The 21,644-nt window shown below is 43.4% G+C and overlaps 1 protein-coding gene across 1 annotated transcript; it reads left to right on the top strand.

The window, feature by feature from the left end:
• Positions 1–11,396: 11,396 nt before the first annotated feature.
• On the top strand, positions 11,397–18,154 carry DMRT2 (doublesex and mab-3 related transcription factor 2). Its single transcript, XM_034773003.1, has 4 exons — positions 11,397–11,539; positions 12,597–13,046; positions 14,779–14,881; positions 16,900–18,154. The coding sequence occupies exons 2-4, from the start codon at positions 12,624–12,626 to the stop codon at positions 17,934–17,936; spliced, it is 1,563 nt and encodes a 520-aa protein (XP_034628894.1). The 5' UTR covers positions 11,397–11,539; positions 12,597–12,623; the 3' UTR covers positions 17,937–18,154.
• Positions 18,155–21,644: the final 3,490 nt, after the last annotated feature.

The following is a 21,644-nucleotide window of genomic DNA, read 5'->3' as shown; positions in this document are numbered from 1 at the left end:
AAAAAAAAAAAAAAAAAGTCCACAGCACTAAAAAGCTCTTCATCTGCCAATAGTTTAAAAGATTAGTTTTCCCCTTTAAAATCAATTAGCAAATTTAAAATGTCATGGCTATATATATAGATACACAATGTGAGCGGTCTGCTGGATGTTCTCATTTGGTGGTTGTGCGTGGAATCGGCAGAGGGAATCACATGCTGAGCTTTTCTCGTGAGTCATGCGGCAACGCTTTTACATGGCTGTGTAGTCGCGGCACCAGTGCTGGGTGCAGTTTCTTCACTTTCCTAGTGCCTGGTGGAGAGCAATACTTGGCCTTGTCTACACTGCCACTTTACAGCACTGAAACTGTCTCGCTGAAAAAACACCCCCGAGCGATGCAAGTTTCAGCGCTGTGAAGTGGCAGTGTAGACGCTACTCCCCTCGGGGGGCGGGGGAGGTTACAGTGCTGGGAGAACTCTCTCCCAGCACTGGTGCCGCGACTACACAGCCATCTTAAAGCGCTGCCGTGGCAACGCTTTAACGTTGGTAGTGAAGACATATCCTTAGATAAAGGTAAGCTGGCAGAAGCTTAGTTTGGACATAAGCGTTAAGGGAAAGTGGGGTGATTGTCCTTCCTATCCTTCTTTCATTTAAGAAGTTTTCAATTTGGGGTGCTGCTGGATCCTCAATGACACCTGGAAGTACTGGTGGCACCAGGGGCCCAAAGCATCATTTTACAATGGCATCTGTTAAACGTTGTAAAATTTTAGACAGGTAAGGCGGGTGTCAGAGGGGACGGGGAGAGCGTGGGGGCCCCGGGCTGGGGAGGAGTCACATGGAGGGTCACGTAGGCAGTACTAGCAAGAAATGATTTCTGCTTGCGCCACTGCTACTAATCCTCTTTTGTCTTATGAGGGCACAGGTGTTAATTGCCCACTTCATTTTAATTGATTTCTTGCAACAAGTGTTAACCCTTTATGCTTAACAATCTATCCCACCTTGTGACACTCTGGTTATCTTTTCCAGACCTGAAGAACAGTTCTGTGAAGCCCAAAATCTTGTATCGTCCACCAACAGAAGATATCTGAAGATATTACCTGACCCAGGTGGTCTCTCTCATACCTAAAGCCATGCACTTGCATAAGCACCTTACTGAGCAGGGGTCAGAAAGGGGAAAGTGAAGTTAAGTGTCAGTAACTTCCAGTGTCTCTGTGCCATGCAGACAGCTATGAAAGTGTTATGGCCACCTTTTTCCCAGGTATCACTCCATTTAGCTCAATGGAGTTACAGCAGGGATTGATTTTTTTTTTTTTTTAATGTGCAGATCCTTAGAAGGGCAGGTTACAAAATGCTTAAGAAGTTTTCAGTTAAAATTGCATGGTTCAGATACTCAAACTATGTTTTCTAAAGGAAATAATGTATCACTCTTAAATTATTACTGATGTGGTATGAACCAACATGATGAACTGATCTCCTACAACTCCCAAACAACCTGTTTGATTTATATATATCCCAATGAACCATTAGGTCCAGATTCTGATAACCTTATTCATGCTAAGTAGCACCTTGTCCATCAGTGGTTTCATTGACTTCAGTAGGACTATTTGAAGAGTAAGAGTGGCTTTTAGGGAGGGCTGAATTATTGTGTATAGATATGGCCTGAGTCTGCCTACCTTATTTTAACCATGTGCCAGATTGGGATGCCATTACTCATGCTGACTCGGACCATACTCTATAATAGTCCTATTGATTTCACTTAACATATAAGAGTAGCAGAATCTGGCTAGCTATGTCTACATTAATGGAATAGTGCTGCACACAGCACAGCTATACCGATACTTGATTTAGCAACAGCTCTATTGGCGTCTTTAGTATTTTGATTTGATTAAAATGTATCATGGGAGAGGGAGGGAGGAACTATTCTGTAAATTTTGCTATTTAGTAAGGAAAATAAATTGCCTTTCAGTTTATTTTCTGTCATAGGAAATCAGATTTAGTTTCCAAAATTGTAACCAACCCATCCCCAGCTCTTTCTGCATCTGTTTGACATTTGCATAAAGCTGCCAGACTGCAAACAAGTTTGGAGACAACATCTCGAGCAAACTCTGCAGCGACTCTAAAAATATTTTTGGCCGAGTTACTTTTTAACGCCATATATTAAAAAGTCACTAAAATTTATTGGAGTAAATACTTGCCAAACTACTTAAGACAGTTGGGAAGATTGTAGTGAACTACATTAGTTGCTGACTTGACAATTTGCTACGCTCACCGCTTGTATATTGAATTCTTGATATTCACGCTGAGAATTGATCTTTCTAGTGCCTTTTAACAAAAGACCTGCCAACAGTGCACTGACTTATTAAATGCTGGCAAATGAAAGGTCAGCCTCGACTACGAGTCCCGGAAAAGCTGTCCATGATGGCATTCGCCCCTCTAATTGTGAGCTTTTTGTTTAAATTCCAAGTTCCAGCACTTTTCATCTGACTCCTTCCCTGTGTACCGCGGCCATGAGTTTCAAGGCTGCAGAAGAGCAAGCACTGTTTCAATGGAGTCGGTTTGTTTCATTGACATTTCTAATTATTAACAGGTTTGTACGATCGTGGTTGCTGATATTACCGCAGTACCAATGAAGACAGGGCTAGAATGTGTCCTTCCTTCCTGTACAGACCTGATTAGGAGTTCGGGGGCGGGGGGGAGTCAAACAACGGATCCTAGGAACACCCTTATGGAAGGGAAGCCAGCACTCTATGCCGTGGTAGGTCAGCTCTGCTCGGGTCCATGGTCCGTCCTCCTCCAGGCTCCTTTTGGAATGGCTTGCTCCCCAGGGGTACTATCAGGAAGTAATTCCTGTACATAGAAGCGGGTAGGGGGTGCACCCTGCCTAATTCAGGGCCCCCCTGATCCAGAGCTCACAGTGAGCTGCACACTGATATCGATGAGTCTTTCCATTGACTTCAGTGGGCTTCTTATCAAAGCACATCTTACAACATAGACAGGGAATAAGGAGGCACTCCACTTTGCAGGTACACTGCTCCCCTTTTACAGCCATTGACTTTAGTTCAAATGTGCACAGGTGAAGAGCAGAAACTAGCCCGGTATGTGGGTCCTAATGAGTATGAGGCTCAATGCTGGTCATCTTATTCATGTAAACAGTCCACCGGGACCACTCACACAGCCAACAGAATTTGGCCATATAGTGTACAATGTGGGAGTGTTAAGTAACTATGAAAGTATCCGGGTTTGCATTTCCTTGGGTGTGTATTGTCACTAGTCTGTGTTTAGCGTATACTCCTGCAAAGGAACAGTCGAGAACTGCTACTCTGGCTCTGCCCATACAAACATGTGGCTTACAAATGAAACAAATCAATAGTTTAATTTTAAATTATTTACAAAATGAAAAAGCCACAAATTCTCAGGAGGGTATACAGGACCTGCTTTAAAAGCCCACCGACGTGAAAGCAGTCTTACTGCCCTCTAAATGGCGCTCATGGGGGGAAACTTCTGTTTATTTTCTGTTATTTTTAATCAAAGACAAAAAGTGCCACACATTTTACTAGCTGGATAAGGCCCCAGAATAAGACAATGAAATATATTCTTACTGATACTGAAATCACTCGCAAAACTCATTGATTTTAATAAGCGAATATTGGAACTGCTATATATATATATATATATATATATATAGCAGGGAGAAATCATTTGATATAATCCAGATCCCCACCCGGGTTCTGTTCTTTAATTGTAGGGAAATGGTATAAATGAATAAAGAAATAATACAGGAGAACATCAAAGTCGAAAATCATCCTATTTGTAGCAAACAAAACTGAAAGCAAGTCTCTAGTAGCGTGTCAATAGCTGATGTTTATGCCCCTTTTAGGGACTATATCCACACTGATCTTTCCATTCCTTTACTGCTGTGATTCGTTAATACTGGTAGAGGGCTCTGAAGTTGAAAAGCGCCGTCTAAGTGACGTTTCTGATCCCACAATGATTTCACCGTACTTAGGACACTTTTCTCTTGTGCACAAAAGGCCCACCCGTTACTAACGAGAGTAACTAACCGATAGGAGACATGGTTCTGCTTTGCATTCCTGATGGGCTGCGCTAATGCCTGGAGCATGGTTAGCGCAGTCTGCTCGTCAAAAAGCATTCAGCGGTCCGGCTCGCCCTTTGGAAGCATGCACGCAGACGAAGCCCTTGCCAACGTGCCAGCCCCAAAGGACTTCACAGAGAGATAGAGAGAGCCCGTGGGGCAGGGAGATATGGGCAATTTGTTTCAGATTAATTGGTAGCATCTCTGACAAAACAAGCTGCCGGGATCTCCAGCGTTTGGCAATGTAATCTGATTTAGGCAGTGAGAAGAGAGGGCAGGATCAAAGCATTCTTCCAGTGGAAATTGCACCCGGGGTTGCCGTTTAGTTAGCCTGCCCTAACCTTGCTAATAAATTTTCCGGGGAAGAAGAGAGGAGGCTTGGGGGTGGGGAGGATGAAGGGGACAGCAGCACCTGCACCTGCAGCCCTGCCATCTCCCCCACATGTTAGATCAATGCAAAGCAACTCTGCTCTGCTCTCTACAATCCTGGGCAACAACGCTACAGAGGCAAAGATTTCTAAGAAGAGTTTTCCCACCGGAGTCCTTAACACTCTTGTAGCTCTTTTTTTCCCCTTGGAGGACTCTAAACGCAGCCCTTTTACAGACAAGGACCACGGTTGTAAATGGAAACGATATAAAGTCTAGTCATCTTCCACTGTCCCTCTAGCTAGTCTGCTGTAGCTTGGCTTCCTTTCCCCATCTACTACGCGGGCATTTAGGACAACCCTGCTTCCCATTTGCTTCTCTCCGAATAAGGTTGCATTACAGTGATTCTTCTCCAGCAAGAAGAGTTAAAGCTCCCAATTCTCTGCGTTGGTTGGATTTTATTTGAAACCCCTACAGGCCGGGCAGACTCCCACAGACACATTAGGGGTGCAGCAGGAATCGGTGCAGAATGACACCGTTTACAAATGAAATAAAATATTGGAAGCTTCATGAGAATTTCTTTTATTTTAGGGGCATCAGTTAGATCACATTGTTTTAAACCCATTCAGATAAGGAGGCTTCTCGTCGGAGCAGGGAGGAAAGGTTTGGGAACTTGAGAACGTGTCGTATTAAAACTATGATTTCATGAAAAGTAACCATTCTTTGTTTGCTTAAAATTCCACGCAGAATAGCGAAAACTGCACTAAGGTGCCAAGCATCTTGTTTTCAACCAAGCCTTGTTTCGGAGAAACATACACAAGTCCCAGCTACGTTGGCGCTGGCTCTATCTAGGTTAGGAAAGGACTGGCCAGGTATGTTAAACTACAGATCGTCAAACACACAAATAAGGACAAGAGAACGGTTACTCCTTGAAGTATCAGCTTCCCATAGACAGGAGCAAAGAAGCACATTAAGACCAAAGGATGGGGAAAGCAGTGAATAGTAGCGTTATTTCTCATGATCTCTACCGCCAGCAGATGTCACCTTTCCTGCTGGTCATCTTTCTGCTCACCCACCCCATCCTCGAACAAGACGACTGTGTATTGTACAAAAGCCATGACTTGCAGTTACAAAGAACTCTCGTTCTAGAAAGGAAGTCTCCATCTATTCCCCAATAGCCTACGATCAATTACTGATGTTTTGGGGTTTACTTCATCCATGCCTTTAGCCATACAGCCGTGCAACAGATAAGCAGAGGAGATTCTGACTTGTCATTTCCTCCCTTTCACCATAGAAAATGTGGGGGGGGGGGGGGGGGGGGAAAAGGGGGGTGTTAGCGTGGAGAAGGAGGCAAAAGCTGACAGACCAGTACTCCAGGAAACTGCTGATTGATAGGCTCCTGGCCTGCAGGTGTGTGTGGCTAACCGGACTGATGACTTCTCCGGAATATTAAGCCCCGGGGCTGTGACAGTACTCGTGTTGAGGATCAGTTTGGGAGTCGCGGGTCGGGGTGCTGCACTAAAGACTTCTCCTCTATATCCCCAATGATTGCAAGCCAGTCTTACTGAAAGAGTGGGATTTCTTCGGCTAACTTTCTGGCTTTGGGAACGAACCTACCAATGACTCAGCGTTCAGAATCCTTCGTTGCTTCATCGCTTTATTGCAACTTGTTTTTTTCCTAGGAAATTGCGCAGAGTGACCAACATTCCTGTGTAAAACAATCTGTTAACCAGTCTGACGTCTGCGTGTCTACCCGAAATATGTATCAGATATGTTGTACAAATCCTAATAGGTGGCAACATAAATATTTGACTGATTAATTGACTCAGTTTGTCAGAGCAGACAACTAGATGTGCCTGGAAAATAATAATAAAAATAAAATATTGTGTCTCCTACATTTTTGTAATAGGACTTCATAGATTTTTTTTAACATTCTTGCTGTTGCCTATATGTTACAGGTACTGAGTGTGCAATATATGTGATTAAACATACTACAAATCCCAGGGAATCTATGGGCTTTAAACAAGTAAGCTATTAAGCTAAAACATAATATACTGCTACATGACAGATTAACTGGGCAATTGGATGTTCAAGTGAATTAAATATAATATTTTAAGAAAACATTTGATTCTATTGCTTTGCTAGACGTCATGTAGAAAAAAATAAGGGACAGACCTTGCATTCCTTATTAGGCAAACTCTCACGGACATCAGTTGGAATAAAGCATGTAGGGTCTGGTATATATTATCACTGTGGACACTAATGTTAAATAGAGAAAGTGTTATACATAGGACCAAATGCATCTGTGCTCTATGGAGTTGTGGTAGGGATGCATTTAACCCAAAAGATGAAAAACGAGATGAAAGATCTATAATTCTGTTTTTGCTATTCAAGCTAGCACAAGAGTTCTTTGGCGGAGCTGAGGCGGTTCCAATCTGCTTTACAATAAGCCACTTGAATGAAAGGCTACATAGTTGTACCTCTGTCCACCAGAGTGATCTATGCTGTGCCAGCCATCAAAGAAATAGGAGGTTGCGCCTTACTGGAGATCTTGTAGGATCATATACTTGGGATGAGAAGGATACGCGTTTCAAATTCCTCTTTTTAAAAGGACAAGGTAATGAGAGAGAGGCACCCAGTTATTATGGTGATAAGGATCATATAAGGTCCATAAAATAGATTTGGAAAGATGGATCTGATCCACAAATAGCGTCAGAGAAGCCTAAACAGGGGTAGAAAGACAGATAATGTAGGCAAAAAAGGGAGAGATTCAACAAAACTTGAGGTCATTTAGGCTCAGGCTGTGAATGTGTAAACAAGGGACTTATTTACACTACTTCATGTTTCCCATAAGTAAATCAAATTAGAAAGCAACAACTAAGGATCACGGTTACATTTGTAATGTAAGGGAGCGGGCAAGGAGGGAAGTGTATATGTCCTGCAAAAACTGAACACAAACAACAGTTAAAAAGAAGAAAGTTATACAAACATGCTTTAAAATCATGGCTGGGTTTCACAGTTCCCCGCGGATAAAGTAAACACTAGGCGAACTGTTTTGTAATTTACTATTGTGACAAAGAATTTTACTTCGTAATTTGGTATCGGTTTACAAGCAAAAGGGACTTCTGTTTCCTAACCTAACAGGTCCTGTGTCATGCCTGCCCCTTTTAAGAGGGACCCCAAGGGGGAAAGTGAAATTCCTTGGGTATTTGCCTTTTAGTCATGCTTATAAGTCAAACAGTAGCCAGCGTCTCTTTTGGGATGAATAATATCAGCCATCAGGAGATGCACTTTCCCCCCCAGTCTCCCTCTTTACATAACACTCAAAGGTGCTGCGGGTCAAAGAGGACAAATGTTCTTGAAGCTCGGTGCGTTTGATGTTCTGGGGCGGTGGAAGAGCTCCTGACACCTCCTGAACTAGCCAAAGAGCTTGGGTGAGCTCGGAATGTTCCGCAAAGCTAATATTGACAAAACCGCCGAGGAGGGTTCATTGAATTGCACAGAAGGGAGCAGGGGTTCTGGCTACACAATCCGGGCCTACGTTTTGGGAATCAGGCTAGCCCCCAGGCATTAGAGCGAGTCCAATTTAAAAACCGGGCGATCAGTCCTTCCAAACCTCGCAGTCCTTACTGAAGCAAAAATCACCACTGACACCAGCTTTGACACATGTTTGATGGGCCCCACTAGGAGAATCCGGCCCCTTCATGTTTGAAAAGCTCTCGGAAGTGGCTATCAGTGTCAATGAATTGACATACCCCATTCCCAAACTCCAATCGACAGCCACATCATTTCTCCAAACCTTAATACATGCAGGGAAGAAAATGGGGGGTGGGGGTGTTAGAAATAACTGGTGAGTTGGGAAAAGTGAGAGAGACTCATTTCGGAGGAATCACTTCAACTAAACAAACAAATCCCCATCCCTCCCGCCCCATCCATAGCGTCAGAAGCTAACTGCCTAGGGGGGTCATACGCTCTATTTAGGAAGGGTCTACATGGAACAAAGATCTTGGTGCCCAGAGCGCTGAGTTAGGGTGCCGGGTCGGAGAAGAATTTAGGTCGTATATAGAGAGAAATAGCAAGTCTGAAGGAGCTCAGACCTCATGGGGGGAAAGGGAAACCCTGGCCCCATCGAAGTCAATGGGATTTTTGTTATTGACTTCAATGGGGCCAGAATTTCACTCAGGGATTTTCCCTAAACGGAGGTAGAAACCTCAGGGGCTGGCCGATGAAAGTCAATGGCATTTATTTCTTTCGAGTCGCAATCAGGTGAGCACATGAAATGGTTCTTTCAGTATAAGGCTCACGAGAAAACGGCAGTATTCAGGCCAGTAAGAGCTTGCCCCGGCTCAACACGTTCTATTTCGCGGTCCCATAACCAGACACCCCAGCTACACCCCGGGAAACCAGAGCTACACCCCGAGAATAAGGGTTTAGAAACGACCCCCCGTAGATACTGGCGGGGCTTGTTATTGGGACCGATCCACTCTGTCCGGGTTTGTTTTAACTCCTGATGAGAAAAGGGAGCAGCGGGAACGTGAGTAAGAGGTTATTTGCCTTGGATTTAAAACGAAAACGTGGGCCTGGTAGTCAAAGGGATTTTTGTCACTGGGCAGGATCGGGTCCCTTGCGGGAGAACTGGCTTCCTGCCCAATGGTTTAACTAGGCAGCAGTGGCCAGAGAGGGCCCCTCTCCATTTGCTGCTCAGGTGTAACTAGAAAGGGGATTGACACATATCCACGGCGATGCTGATTTCAGCAGCTGAGGCTGATTTCCCCGGGTGAGGAGTTTACAGTACACAGACTTCTACCGCCGAGAACTGTTTTCACTGTAGATAACAATTATTTAAAGTCAATCGCGTTCAGGGAACACTCACTTTTAATTTGTTTATTTTGAGTTTATAGAACAAGCTCCTTACCCCCCTCTGCCCCCCAAGTAAACTGGCTTCTGCTGACAGATTTCTGTGCTTTGCTCGCTGAAGCGTATACAAAACTCATGGTGGGATTGCTTCTAAATATGTGAAATGACCAACGATCGCCCTTTATAATCGTTCGGGGCATGTGCTTCTAACCTGAACACTACTGTAAAAAGGAAATACAAACAGGTGATTTTTTTTTTAAAAAAGGCAACGTATAGAAAATGTAAGAGTTCAAACCAAACCAAAAGCTAATGAGATCACCCCGCGCTATTTAAAGGGCCACCTACTTGCTAAAATAAAAGCGTATTTAAAGCAAATGCTTCACTTGTAAGTTCGCGCCTCATCTGTTGTTGATGCTTCCCCCTTGAATTTTCTCCTCCATCCTTTCCAAGATGGGAAGACATGAGCGTATGGAGAAACAACGGCTTTTCTCCAGGCGCAGATGGACAGTTGTTCCCCTAAAGAGGGCTAAAGGTGATGAAGATGTTCTCTGTCCCTGCATGAGGCTAGAGCCAGGCGGACAGAGGAACGGCTACCCAGCTGAGTGTGAACTGTCCAGTGCGAATCTCCAAACACATTTCACAATCCTCCATACATCATAAGAAGAGGTACAAAAATCTAAGAAAAAACCGGATCGACCTGACTCACTAGAGTTTGAAAACCCGACTTACTAAGGCCAAGTTTCTGATATATCTAATGCAGATGTTGACTATATACGCGCCGTTGGTATCAGTCTGATGATAGGATACGCGTATATGTTTATATTATATAAACAAACATATTAACCTATACATAGACACACAATGTAAAGGGGAATATTTATCAGAGTATTTATGTCACAAATAAGCAGTTGCTCTGCGAATATTTTCATCTGTATCATTCTTTTCGATCAGCACATTGTTGGAAAGTTTGATTCCATACAATTGTTTTCCTGGTCACAATGTGGCTAAAGTTAGCTTCTGGGTGAAATTGCTAGTTCTGAGGATAGCCTGACATCCAGGATAACCAATATTTTTATGTTTTTACCTTCCCTCGGCTCCCACTTTTATCTTGCGAAGCAATGACACTTTAAAATATTTCTGGCACAACTGAAACTTTGCAAGTAATCATTTAATCATTAAGTTTTGAACGAAACAAAGCTGTCTGCCCCCTGCCCCTGAAATGTAGCATCAGAAATGAAGCAACAATAGAAAGTTATTCAGGACTATGATATTTGTTGGGGAATATTATTGTTGTGAGGGAAGAAAACGTTCAACATAAATGCACAGTATAACAATCCTTATTTCTAAATTGCACATCATAATAAAACACGATTCTGTTTTATTTTCTGATTTTTAATCATCGTATTTAATGCAGCTAGACAACCCTAACCCCATAAGGAAAATGTGATATTATTTTGGATATTTTAAATTGGTTTTGCTCTTGATGACCGCACTGCCTATAAGGAGACAATCTCACTTCCCGGCGCCTTTTATTTATTATTTGTAATCATTATGCTGGCTATGATTTTCCTCTCTTTGGACCTCATGAAAATTTCCCCTTTACCCGTGTGTTTACAATACAGGGGGTACGCCTAGTGTTTGCAGGTCTGACGGATAAACAGTGGCTTTCACACACCGCCCGGCTTGCAGGGGCTGGACACATTATTATCACACAGTCAGGCGGACACAACCAGGGGCGGAGATTGGAGACTAGAGGGAGGGAATCGACGGCCCCTACTGCCAATCAGATCTCTCTCCGCCCAACAACCCACCAATCAGCTGTCCGGGCGCCCCAGAGCTGGAGCGGATAATACAGTGGGGCGAGTCGGGCTGGGCACTGCACCGAGGGGAACATAGAGGCGGGTGCTGGCGCTGTGCTGTTAAGGCCTGGGGTGCTGAAGGCAAATGCACCCCAACTCCCCCTTGCTTATCTCTCTCCCTCAAGCCTGATAAACCACCACAGCATCTCAGGCCCGCCAGCCCCTTGCTTCGGTCCCCGCAGCTCGCCCATCGCTGGCAGGCGCTGCCGTGTCCCTCCCTGGCCCGTCCCAGCCTGCAGTGCCCCGCATCGAGCCGCGATGTGTCGGGGCTGCTGAGGAGCTGCGGTCCCCCTGGGCTGGTGCTGCCCCGGGATCGGTCTGCGCCCAGCCACTCCCGCGGGGCTGAATGCAGCCTGCTTCTGCGGCTGGCCTTGGGCTCTGAACTTGGGTAAGTGCAAAACCCGGGGGTTGGAGATGTGCGGGCTGGGCTGGGCAGAGGCGAAGGAACATACCTACAATGCAACCTCTACCTCGATTAAACTAACCCACTCCCTAGCCCTCCGGGATACTCTCTAGCACTCTGTGAGGGGGCTGGGGCGTCTGCACTCACTGGCGGAGCGTGTGCTTTCGAGATTAAGAAGGCATTTCACTGTAAGGTTTCCCTATAGATTTAGTCTACCCCTCATACACCAGAGAGAGGAAACCAGGGAAACTCTGCAGACTTTGCAACCCGCCGGGTACTGCCAGCCCTACAGCCCGTGCTGCGCTTGGCCCACCGGAATGGGGATTCTTGGAAATTAGCCCCTGGATCCCTTTCTTCTGCTGTTCCTCGCCAGTCCTGCGTTCGTTGGGTCAGCAAAATTCCCAGGGAGGTTATCGGGAGTTTTGGATGTTCAAGGAATGCTGGTTCGGGCTCTAAATCTACAGCTTCGCCAAACATAAGGGTCTAGGCCCAAATCAATAGATAGCTTAACGGGAAAGCCGAGAAGTAATGCAGATCGCACTAGACAATAATGCCGCCAGACGTGCGCGTTTGCAGAGTGACTGAAGTGACATCCCTATAACCCCGAAGAGGTGGTGTGTGTGTGTGTAACCCTGGCAAGGTAGAGCTGAGCTGTGCGTGTAGCCTGGAGAAATCTGACTTTAGTGTGTCGTGTGTCGATAAGGACTTGGTAGCTAAGTGTGTAGCGATGTGTGATCGATTAGACGCGCGTGCAAAAAGGCTGTGCGTGTGACTCGGAGAGCGATGTGAGGTGTGTGCAGTAAGGCCGGATGTCGGCACAAACCCCGGCACGACCCCGTCCCAGGGCTAGCTGCGTGTGTCAGGTGGTGTGCGGGGCTAGCCCTGGGTCAGGGTGCAGGGAGGGACCCCCTGCACGGCGCAGGGCCTGTGTCCGTGGGGAGAATGCACTCAGCGGGCCGTGCACGCCTGGCCCACCCAGCCCCGCTTGCGGCGGACACGGAGCCTGCTAAGGGCAGCGCGTGGCGGGGTTTGTGTTTTGCAGCGCGGAGCAGCAGATCCAGGCGGTGCCATGGCCGAGGGGCAGGCAGCCTCCGGAGCCGACTGGGAGATCGACGTGGAGAGCCTGGAGCTGGACGAGGGCGAGGAGCAGCTGGGGGCCTGCCTGCTGCAGGGCGGCGGCCCAGGGGAGCAGGAGGACGAGGAGGACGACGACGAGGAGGAGGAGGACGGGGAAGAGGAAGGGGCGGCCCCGCGGGGCCCTAGCCAGCCCAAGCAGCAGCAGGTGGAGCGGGGCAGCGGAGGGGAGCAGAGGAAGCTGAGCCGGACCCCGAAGTGCGCCCGCTGCCGCAACCACGGCGTGGTGTCCTGCCTGAAGGGCCACAAGCGCTTCTGCCGCTGGCGGGACTGCCAGTGCGCGAACTGCCTGCTGGTGGTGGAGAGGCAGCGGGTCATGGCCGCCCAGGTGGCGCTCCGGAGGCAGCAGGCCACTGAGGTGAGGAGGGGACGAGGGGGGCAGCGCCCATTACCCCTACGCGGACAGGTGACTCCGCCTGTGTGAGGGCCGCGATCCCTCTCCTAGCAGCGCTCCCGGGGAGCAGGAAATGTGGAGAGGCCTCCCAAAAACGCAGCCATTTCCAGTGATTAATACCGATTTGTTCTGCCATCTGTGCAACTGTCTAGTCAACACCAGAAGGTAGATGGTGGCATTTGTTTTATCCTGATTGGGCCGCAGGCATCCTCTTGACTCAGCTGAAAAGGACCAGGGAGATTTTTTTCCCCCAGAGCCCATATGGGGAGGTAGTTGGTCATTTCCCCAAGCAGTTAAGTGATGTGAGATTTACAGATGTGGTTCTTAGTGAACCTGGGTAAAGAAGTGAATGGGATGAGAGATCCCAGGCGGTGGAGGCTGTCCGCCCCGGGAGAAGGGCTCGCTCGTTTCAAAAGGAAGAAATTAATCACTTATAACAGAAAAAAAAAAACCCCAACAACCCTAGATTGGAGACGGTACTCCTGTGGATAGGTGTTCACGCAGGATGGCAGAGATCCTAGCAGCCTCCTCTCCTGGGAAGTGACAGCTTTCCACAAAGTATAGTAACGGGCTCCCTAGCTTTGGAAAGAGACAGCGTGTTATTTGCCCCAGCCCTGTACTTTTGTAACGAAGCACCGAGAGTAACTCTGGGATTTGAATCATTCATGGAGATGTGACTAGCCATCGCGCGTCGAGATTTTCAGAAACTCGTTTGCAATATTCTTTGCTAGAGGCTGAGTACTGAAACGTGGCAGGGGGGGAAACTAGCAAAACTGTCAAAAAATAAAAATAAAACCCCTGTTCTGTAGTTCGCAACGTCACCGAAGGAATGCTTTGTATGTTATTATGAATAGTTATTTTAAGGGCTGGTGCCGATGAATGATTATTAAAATTTGATCTAGCACATTCTGTCACCACTGTGTCAGATGCAAGTTCAAGTGACGCGTTTTGTAATATATGGGGTAGTTTTAAGGGGCAGTGTAATTCAGCAACTTCACCGCGTTGCCGAGGGGAAGCGGGAAGTAAATGCGCTTTCTCAATAGATTCGTTACGTTTATGGAATCGTTGCTAACCAAGGCCTCCTATAAAATCTATCCACATATGTGCAAAAATATTCCAGAATTGCCATTCCCTATCTTTAGCACGCTCTCTGATCTACACCTTCCTTTCCCTCCAGAATATTTCCTCAGGGTTTTGCAACGGTTGGTTTTCAATAATCCTTTTTTATTTAAAACGAGGCGTGTTTGTTGGTATTAAGCGATCGGCTCATCTGAAAGCGTCACTAAAGGATAGTGATGCAGACCTATGAGCCGTTCCGATTTTCACTAGGATCCAACATTCTTCTTTGAGTGCACACGGAGCCGGTGCTCAGTTATGTCTAGTAAAACTCCTGGGCTCTGATCATAGAAATAGGTTAGATGCTTCCGATAAATATCACCCTTGCTTTTCCTTCCTACTGACATTCGATCACTCCGGCCGTTTTGCGTCACTTTCTGTTTTGTTTATCTGCACTTAAGGCAGATTCTTTATAACAATAAAATCCGTTTCCTCCTTTTACAACCCGGAGAGTGACATTTTGATTCTTTTGAATCCGTTCTTTTAAAACGAGTAGAGCAGAAAATAAAATTTCCTTAAGGAAGGAAAAGACCATTGTCCTTCTGTTTATTGACCGTTTTCTTCTCTTTTCTCTTGCTAGGATAAGAAGGGGCTATCAGGGAAACAGGCTAATTTTGAGCGCAAAACAGTCTACCAGAGGCCTGTCAGGACGCCCAGCTTGCTGGCCAAAAGCATTTTAGAAGGTAAAAACACTCCTGCATTCTGACCTTTATGAGCAACAGACATCATAACTGTAGGAGCTGCTGAAACACCTACTCAGATTTCCATGTGCTATTTTGGAAAAAAAAAAAAAACCCAACAACACTCAGAAAACAAAGTGTCTTGCATAATGCTAAAAAAATCTAAAGTAAAACAAAAGTATTTAATTGCTCCCTACTACAGAAGATCTCAGGATTTACACTATCTGTTCAAATTAAAAGCTTAAGGAATTCTCTCTGTTTTAGAAAAGTTTCTCATTACAGAATTAAGAAAAAAAGGCTAAATATGCAACAGATTAGAAAAATAAACACTAACTCTACTAATTATTTACTAATATTATTTAAAAGGAACATGATTATATTGAAGACATATTTCTTTCTCTGCAATACACATGGAGTGCATATACACCAGTAAGCACGATGTACTGTTGCCTCAAATCTCTGCACATCAAGAACATATTTTAAAATTTTGGACTCTAGCAAAGAATTGTTTTAGAATATAAAATAGTTCCCTTCCCTTTCAAATGAGATCTCATAGTACATTTTCTTGTATGTTTGTTTATTTGTTTTTTTGGTTGGGCTGGAGATGGAGGAAATATGATCATTCTGCTTGTTATGAAACAAAATTGCACTCAAGGATTCTAGAAACAGCAAATTGAAATTTAGGATCATTTTTAGTGTAAAAATGAATGTAGGTAAATAACTACCTGGCAACAATTGACAGTGCAGAAGATTTTATTCTTGTTTCATTTTATTTGTAAATGAATGTAATGAACTTGACCTTTTGTAATATATAAAACATAATGGACTCTTCAAACAAATTTGATATACATTATTTTGTGCTGCCAGAATTATTATTTATAGTACAATGCCATTTTAAGGTACATTTTTATTAAATAAATAAATGTTTTAAAGGGCTAATTCTTGCTTTTTTCAATACCCTATAACCTATACCCAAAATTGTTTATATGGCCATTTTGGTTACTTTCCAAGTAATTAGAAATTAGAAAAAAGACATGAAAATGATGTAGTCCAGTTTTATTAAGTGATATTTTCTCTTTGCCTGCATTAAGTTAGAAAGAAAGTTTGTCCAGATACTAAAGTGATTTTGGCCAGATAAGAAAACTCTTTCCAGGTTACTTTCTTCTGCAATTCATTCTTTAAAAAAGAATCTCTTCCACATTCTTTTCCCTATTCTATCTTAACTTTCTTTTTCTTTTCTCCTAGCTCTCCTTGGATTTTTCTACCATCTGTAACAATGTGTTACAGATAATGATTCATCTTTAGAAAATAGAAATGGCATCAGCTATAGGTATAGATATCTTCTTTGGCAATGGGGAAACCAGTGTGAGATGAATGGGAATGAAAGTGGCTAAATCTTGTTCTCCTTACTCATATAAGTAGTTCCATTAACTTGAATGGGATTACTTGTCTGGGTACAGCAAACAGAATTGGGCCCAGTACATTATATTAAGTGAAACTAATTAGTGTGGTCTCCTAATTGAAAATGTTGCAATTTTAAGTAATTTGTATTTTTTCTTTAATTTTAAGTAAAATAATCTAAATATTTTAAATTGTCACTTTTAAAAAATAATTTTAAATGGAGGAATGAAATTCCAGCATAACAGGTAACACAGAGGAGTAAATCTCGGCTCACTTTGAGCCCAATCTGACTGCTGTTGACTTCAGTAGGAGTTGGATTGGGCCCTTTATGTAAGTAATCTTGTTGTCTTCACCAGAACTACTTAACTGAGTAAAATGAGCTGGATTTGGCCCTATATGTGCTGGAAGCATCTATATACTACACGGGCTTGGCTGTGCAACGTGCTGAGCACTTCCAGCAAGGTGACTTCCTTGGGAGTTGAAGGCATTCAGGATTTTGCAGGAAGTGCTTAGGTCCTTGCAGGATTGAGCTCCACATTAGCACCTTTTACAAACATTACAGATAGGTGATGCTGTTTTAGTTACTTTAATTTATTCATACCCATATCTTGTTGTTTTAGGTTATCGCCCCATGCCAGCAGATCCTTACCTGGGAGGGAATTCACCTTTGCCACCCCCTGTAAGTGACAGGATGAGAAAAAGACGGGCCTTTGCTGATAAAGAGCTGGAGAACATTATGTTAGAGAGAGAGTATAAAGAAAGGGAGATGATGGAAGCCACTCAAGCTGCTGCCCTTTTCCTGCCTAACCATATGGTGCAAGGAACTGAATACAATTCCTATAAAACTGCCTTTAACCCTACCCAGGTTGAAGATCCTAGCAAGGAGTTTTGCAACTTCTTACCAACCTGTCTTGACTTAACCATGCAGTATTCAGGATCTGGGAATATGGAACTGATTTCTTCAAATGTCAGTGTAGCCACTACCTACAGGCAATATCCCTTGTCCTCCAGATTATTGGTATGGCCAAAGCGTAGCCCCATTAGTGATGCTTTTCTCTATCAGCAATGCCTACTGAATGCTACGGCAGTCCAAGCTCTCAAACCTGGGACAGCCTGGGACTCGAAGACTTCACAAGGCCAGGATTGTGTAAATTCAGAGCAGGACATGATGTCACCAAAAACTGAAAATTCACTTGTGCTTTCTCATGCTCGAGAAATTCAGTGTGTCCCTCAGGAGGCCCGTGAGAGGTCTGCTTTCTCTCCTCCTAAAAGGACTTTTCCACAGATTTCTGAGAAGGATTCTCTGGCTTCTCAAGAACACATCTTAAGCAAGATCAGCAAAGAAAATACCAAGCACCCTCAAGCACTCAAGTATAATCCGTTCCACTCATTTTTACAGCAAACATTTCATGACAAACCAGGGCCTGAGTTAAAAACATCATTTGTAAAAGAGAGCTTTGAAGAGGCATCTAAGAAGTACAGAGAGTGCTCCATCAAAGAGAACCAAAAGTACAAATTTACAATAGATAGATACTCAAAAGACTTTTTTGGGGCCAAACAAGCTGCAACAAAACTCTCAGCAAATGAGCCTCTATCATTCTCTGTTGAATCAATCCTTAAACGACCCTCTTCTGCAGTCACTAATGTCTTGCAGTAACTGCATCTTCAATATCAAGTTTAAATGTTTGCCATCTGCAAAGTTGCTGCCACCTGCCTTTTCTCTCCAAAGATTCGTACAAAGGACTTTGGTTATGTAAATGGAGATTTAAAAAAACCTGTGTACATAAATATGCATGTTTTCTCTCATGAAAATAAATATTTAAATTTTAAAAATGAAAACGGTGCATGTGCAGACTGTAAAGTGTAGGCTTTATACAGCACTTCAAATGTTACAATAAAATGAGATGACTCATGAACATACGTCTTTACCACACCAAGAGGACATTATCACTTCTGCCTTATGTCTCCCTCCCTCCATCGAATGGGTGTCCACCCACTTGCAGAACATGTGTATGCTATTGTTTGCTATTATAGATAGGGTAATTATTTGCTATGCTGGAGTAACTCATCTCTGCTTTGTACCCATACTAGCTCACAGACCAGGTGACAGCAGTGCAAGTTTACCTGCTAATATGCATCAAAGGCATCTTTCCATTGATTTCAATGGGCTTTGGATCAGGCCCCAACTGTCAGTGCAGTCCTGATAGGATAAACCTCCTGGAATGAGAGAGTAGGTTATTCTGGGCCTTTCTATTTAGACTGGCATCATTCAAGCAGGGCAATAGTATATCAGTTTTGAAGTGTGGAGATAGGGACAATGGGAAGGAAGATGGAAGAATAGGAAAATTCAGTGACTCTTTTAAGTGTTCTCAGATAAAGGTCTGCTCTTTGTGTCAAATGGGCATTAAAATTCCCCTCAGGCTCTTCACTGACTTGGAATATTTAATTTCCTAAAACTTTTCACTTCTGACAATCACAAGCGGGACTAGATATTTGTGCCACCTTCAATGAAATGAACTTTGGGGTAAAAAAGTTTTATAGAATAATAGCTACAAAATGAAAATTAAGGTATAAAATTAAGAGGAGATATTATGTCTTTGAGTCCTTTTGTAGGCAATGAAAAGAAAATTGGGCTAGTAGGTAGAGTTCACCTCATCCGGAAGCCTCCTTCAAGTTGTGGAAAACTTTACCTATTAACTTAGATTTAACTTAAACTTTTTTCTAATTTTTTCTTATTTTGCTATTTTTTTTTCTATTTTACCATCATATAAACAGAATTAGCTTTTGTTTTCCTGCTTTCTATACACACTATCAATGTGTTTACATAGCCCTAGGTGGTACTAGTTTGTTTTATCATCTAAACGTCTTTAGTAGTTGGGTGAAAAAATTGCAGTGGACAGATTAGGTTACAAATTCTGAGTAACGAGTGATTTTTGTGAATTTGTTCACTATTCAGAAGTGTTTGGTGATTATTTTTTCCTGAACAAATCTCAGCCCATGGATTGTCAATGAACTGACTACTGTGAGTATTTCTTCAGGTACACCTCTACTTCGATATAACGCTGTCCTCGGGAGCCAAAAAATCTTACCGTGTTATAGGTGAAACCGCGTTATATCGAACTTGCTTTGATCCACCGGCAGTGCGCAGCCCCGCCCCCCCGGAGCGCTGCTTTACCAAGTTATATCCAAATTCGTGTTATATCGAGGTAGAGGTGTATTTGATATTTGAGTTGCATGAGTAGTGTCACCAAAGTCACATCAGATTCTTTCTGTTCCCTGGTTGGATGATCTAACCTTCATAAACAACTTCTGTGTAGCTATCTTTGGGTTTTATACTGTTGTCCATCACTGGAATATCTGAGCTCTTTCTATGTAAAATCAATAGTAACAGCAAAGCCTGCCTTTGCCTGACACTAATTTAATTGAGTAATAAAAACAAATGTTTTGTGATTTAACAAATCTTGGCCACTGGTTCAAAATTCACTTTCCATGAACATTCAAAGAAATAATACTTTTCTTGTGTGAATGTTAAATAAAAACGGGTGTGACCACAATGAAAGCAAAATAGTCGTAATTGCTTTTTCTGAGACTGTCCCTGATCCAACTATCATTTAGGTCAATGGAAAGAGTACCACTATCTTAAATGAGAACTGGATCAGGCCTTATTTACCCAGATCTAGTCCCTAGCTATCGGTGAATCCACATCCATGCTGAATCATACCTATCTGACAGTTTTGCCTATTTATAAGGCTCCTCACTTTCATGTTTCATGGTTTTATTACCATGGCTTCATTCTTTGGTGGTGGAGGTTACAGAGCATAAAATGCTAATGAAGACTTTTAATTTATTATATATTTAACATATTTCCTTTGTTACTACCCTGTTTCCCCGAAAATAAGACATCCTCCGAAAATAAGGCCTACTTACAGTTTTGCCTCTCGTTGTAATATAAGGCATCCCCCCGATAATAAGACCTCCCCGATAATAAGGCATCCACCGATAATAAGGCATTTTTCATTTCTGAAAAATAAGACATCCCCTGAAAATAAGACCTAGCGCATCTTTGGGAGCAAAAATTAATATAAGACACTGTCTTATTTTCGGGGAAACAGGGTAAAATTCTGTTTGCTTTATTTCTCAAGCTGCTGGCATGAACTGTGATGACAGATGTGGGAAAACCAGAAGCCCAACTAGTAGACCAGTTCTGGACTCTGGGAATTTGTCCTGAATAAATGTCTTGTTGCTTAATAATGCATGTATCTAATTTTGTTCAGCTTAATATTGGTAATCTTTTTTCCAGGAAATTAAGCACCTTAATTTATCTTTAGAAAAAAATATAAGACCTCGTGACCCTTTAAAGAGCCAATTGAGTAAGGTAATTCCGTGTCCAAATTCTGGGAGAATTCCAAATTCTAAAATCTATATTCCAGATAATTTTTTTCAGAGCACAATAATTGGGAGGGGAATGGCATTTTTATTACTTCTAACCAGAAATGTGACCCTTGAGACAAAACTGGCTAAATCATGTTTGCTCGGCTGCACAAGTAGTCCCACTAGAGTCAGGATTTGGCCCACTGTCTGATCATTGTCCTTCTCATTTAGTTCTTTAGGCTTTATTAATTAGCTTGCCTGGCACTCACGTTTTCTTTCTTTTTTTTTTTGTAACCCCTAGGTTTTCATGAAACTGAAAATGTTTCATGCAGCTTAAAAGTTCATCACTCCCAGCTCTGTTTTCCTTTCTTTAAAATATTTGAGAGTTTATTTATTGGTCATGGAAAGAAAGGATTAATAGTTTGAGACGTGTGTGTAATGCATACAGGTGCCATGTAAACTTCCACACACAGCTCTGTTTGGCCAACACCATTCCTGCTCTTTGAGCTCTGAACCTCTCTTGAGCAGAGGCTGCCAATGGTGTCCACTTGTGTGATGGTCTGGCATTGTGAACTGATGGAGAGCAGGTCAGGATCATCACTGTTGCTTTCAGTTGTGACCAAAATTGGAATTTGAACCCTGGCCCCCAGATGAAAATGTCTATTGCATTGACTAATGGCATTACTTGCTCTCATCCTGCATCCATTCTTCTATTCAACCTTGTGATATGTCAGCTGTTAAAATAATACACACCACTATCTTGGATATAATTGTTGTACTGTTTTCTTAAGTGTCAGCAGTCACAATCCTATGTATGTGAACACCTGAACCCAGACCCAGTCCTGTAGGAATCCACTGCTTTTTCTACAGTTTCAAACATACATTATTTGTACTTTACTCAGCTTCTTCTGAGTGGGCTTCTGGTTTACTCCCTTCTAACCTGAATTCTTTTTGTGCAGCTGTGGAACATAGTTGCAGGGGAGCTCAGTTTAAG

The sequence above is a fragment of the Trachemys scripta genome, chromosome 6 (assembly GCF_013100865.1).
Source record: "Trachemys scripta elegans isolate TJP31775 chromosome 6, CAS_Tse_1.0, whole genome shotgun sequence".
Lineage (NCBI taxonomy): Eukaryota > Metazoa > Chordata > Testudines > Emydidae > Trachemys > Trachemys scripta.
This window is presented reverse-complemented; position numbering and strand designations above follow the sequence as displayed.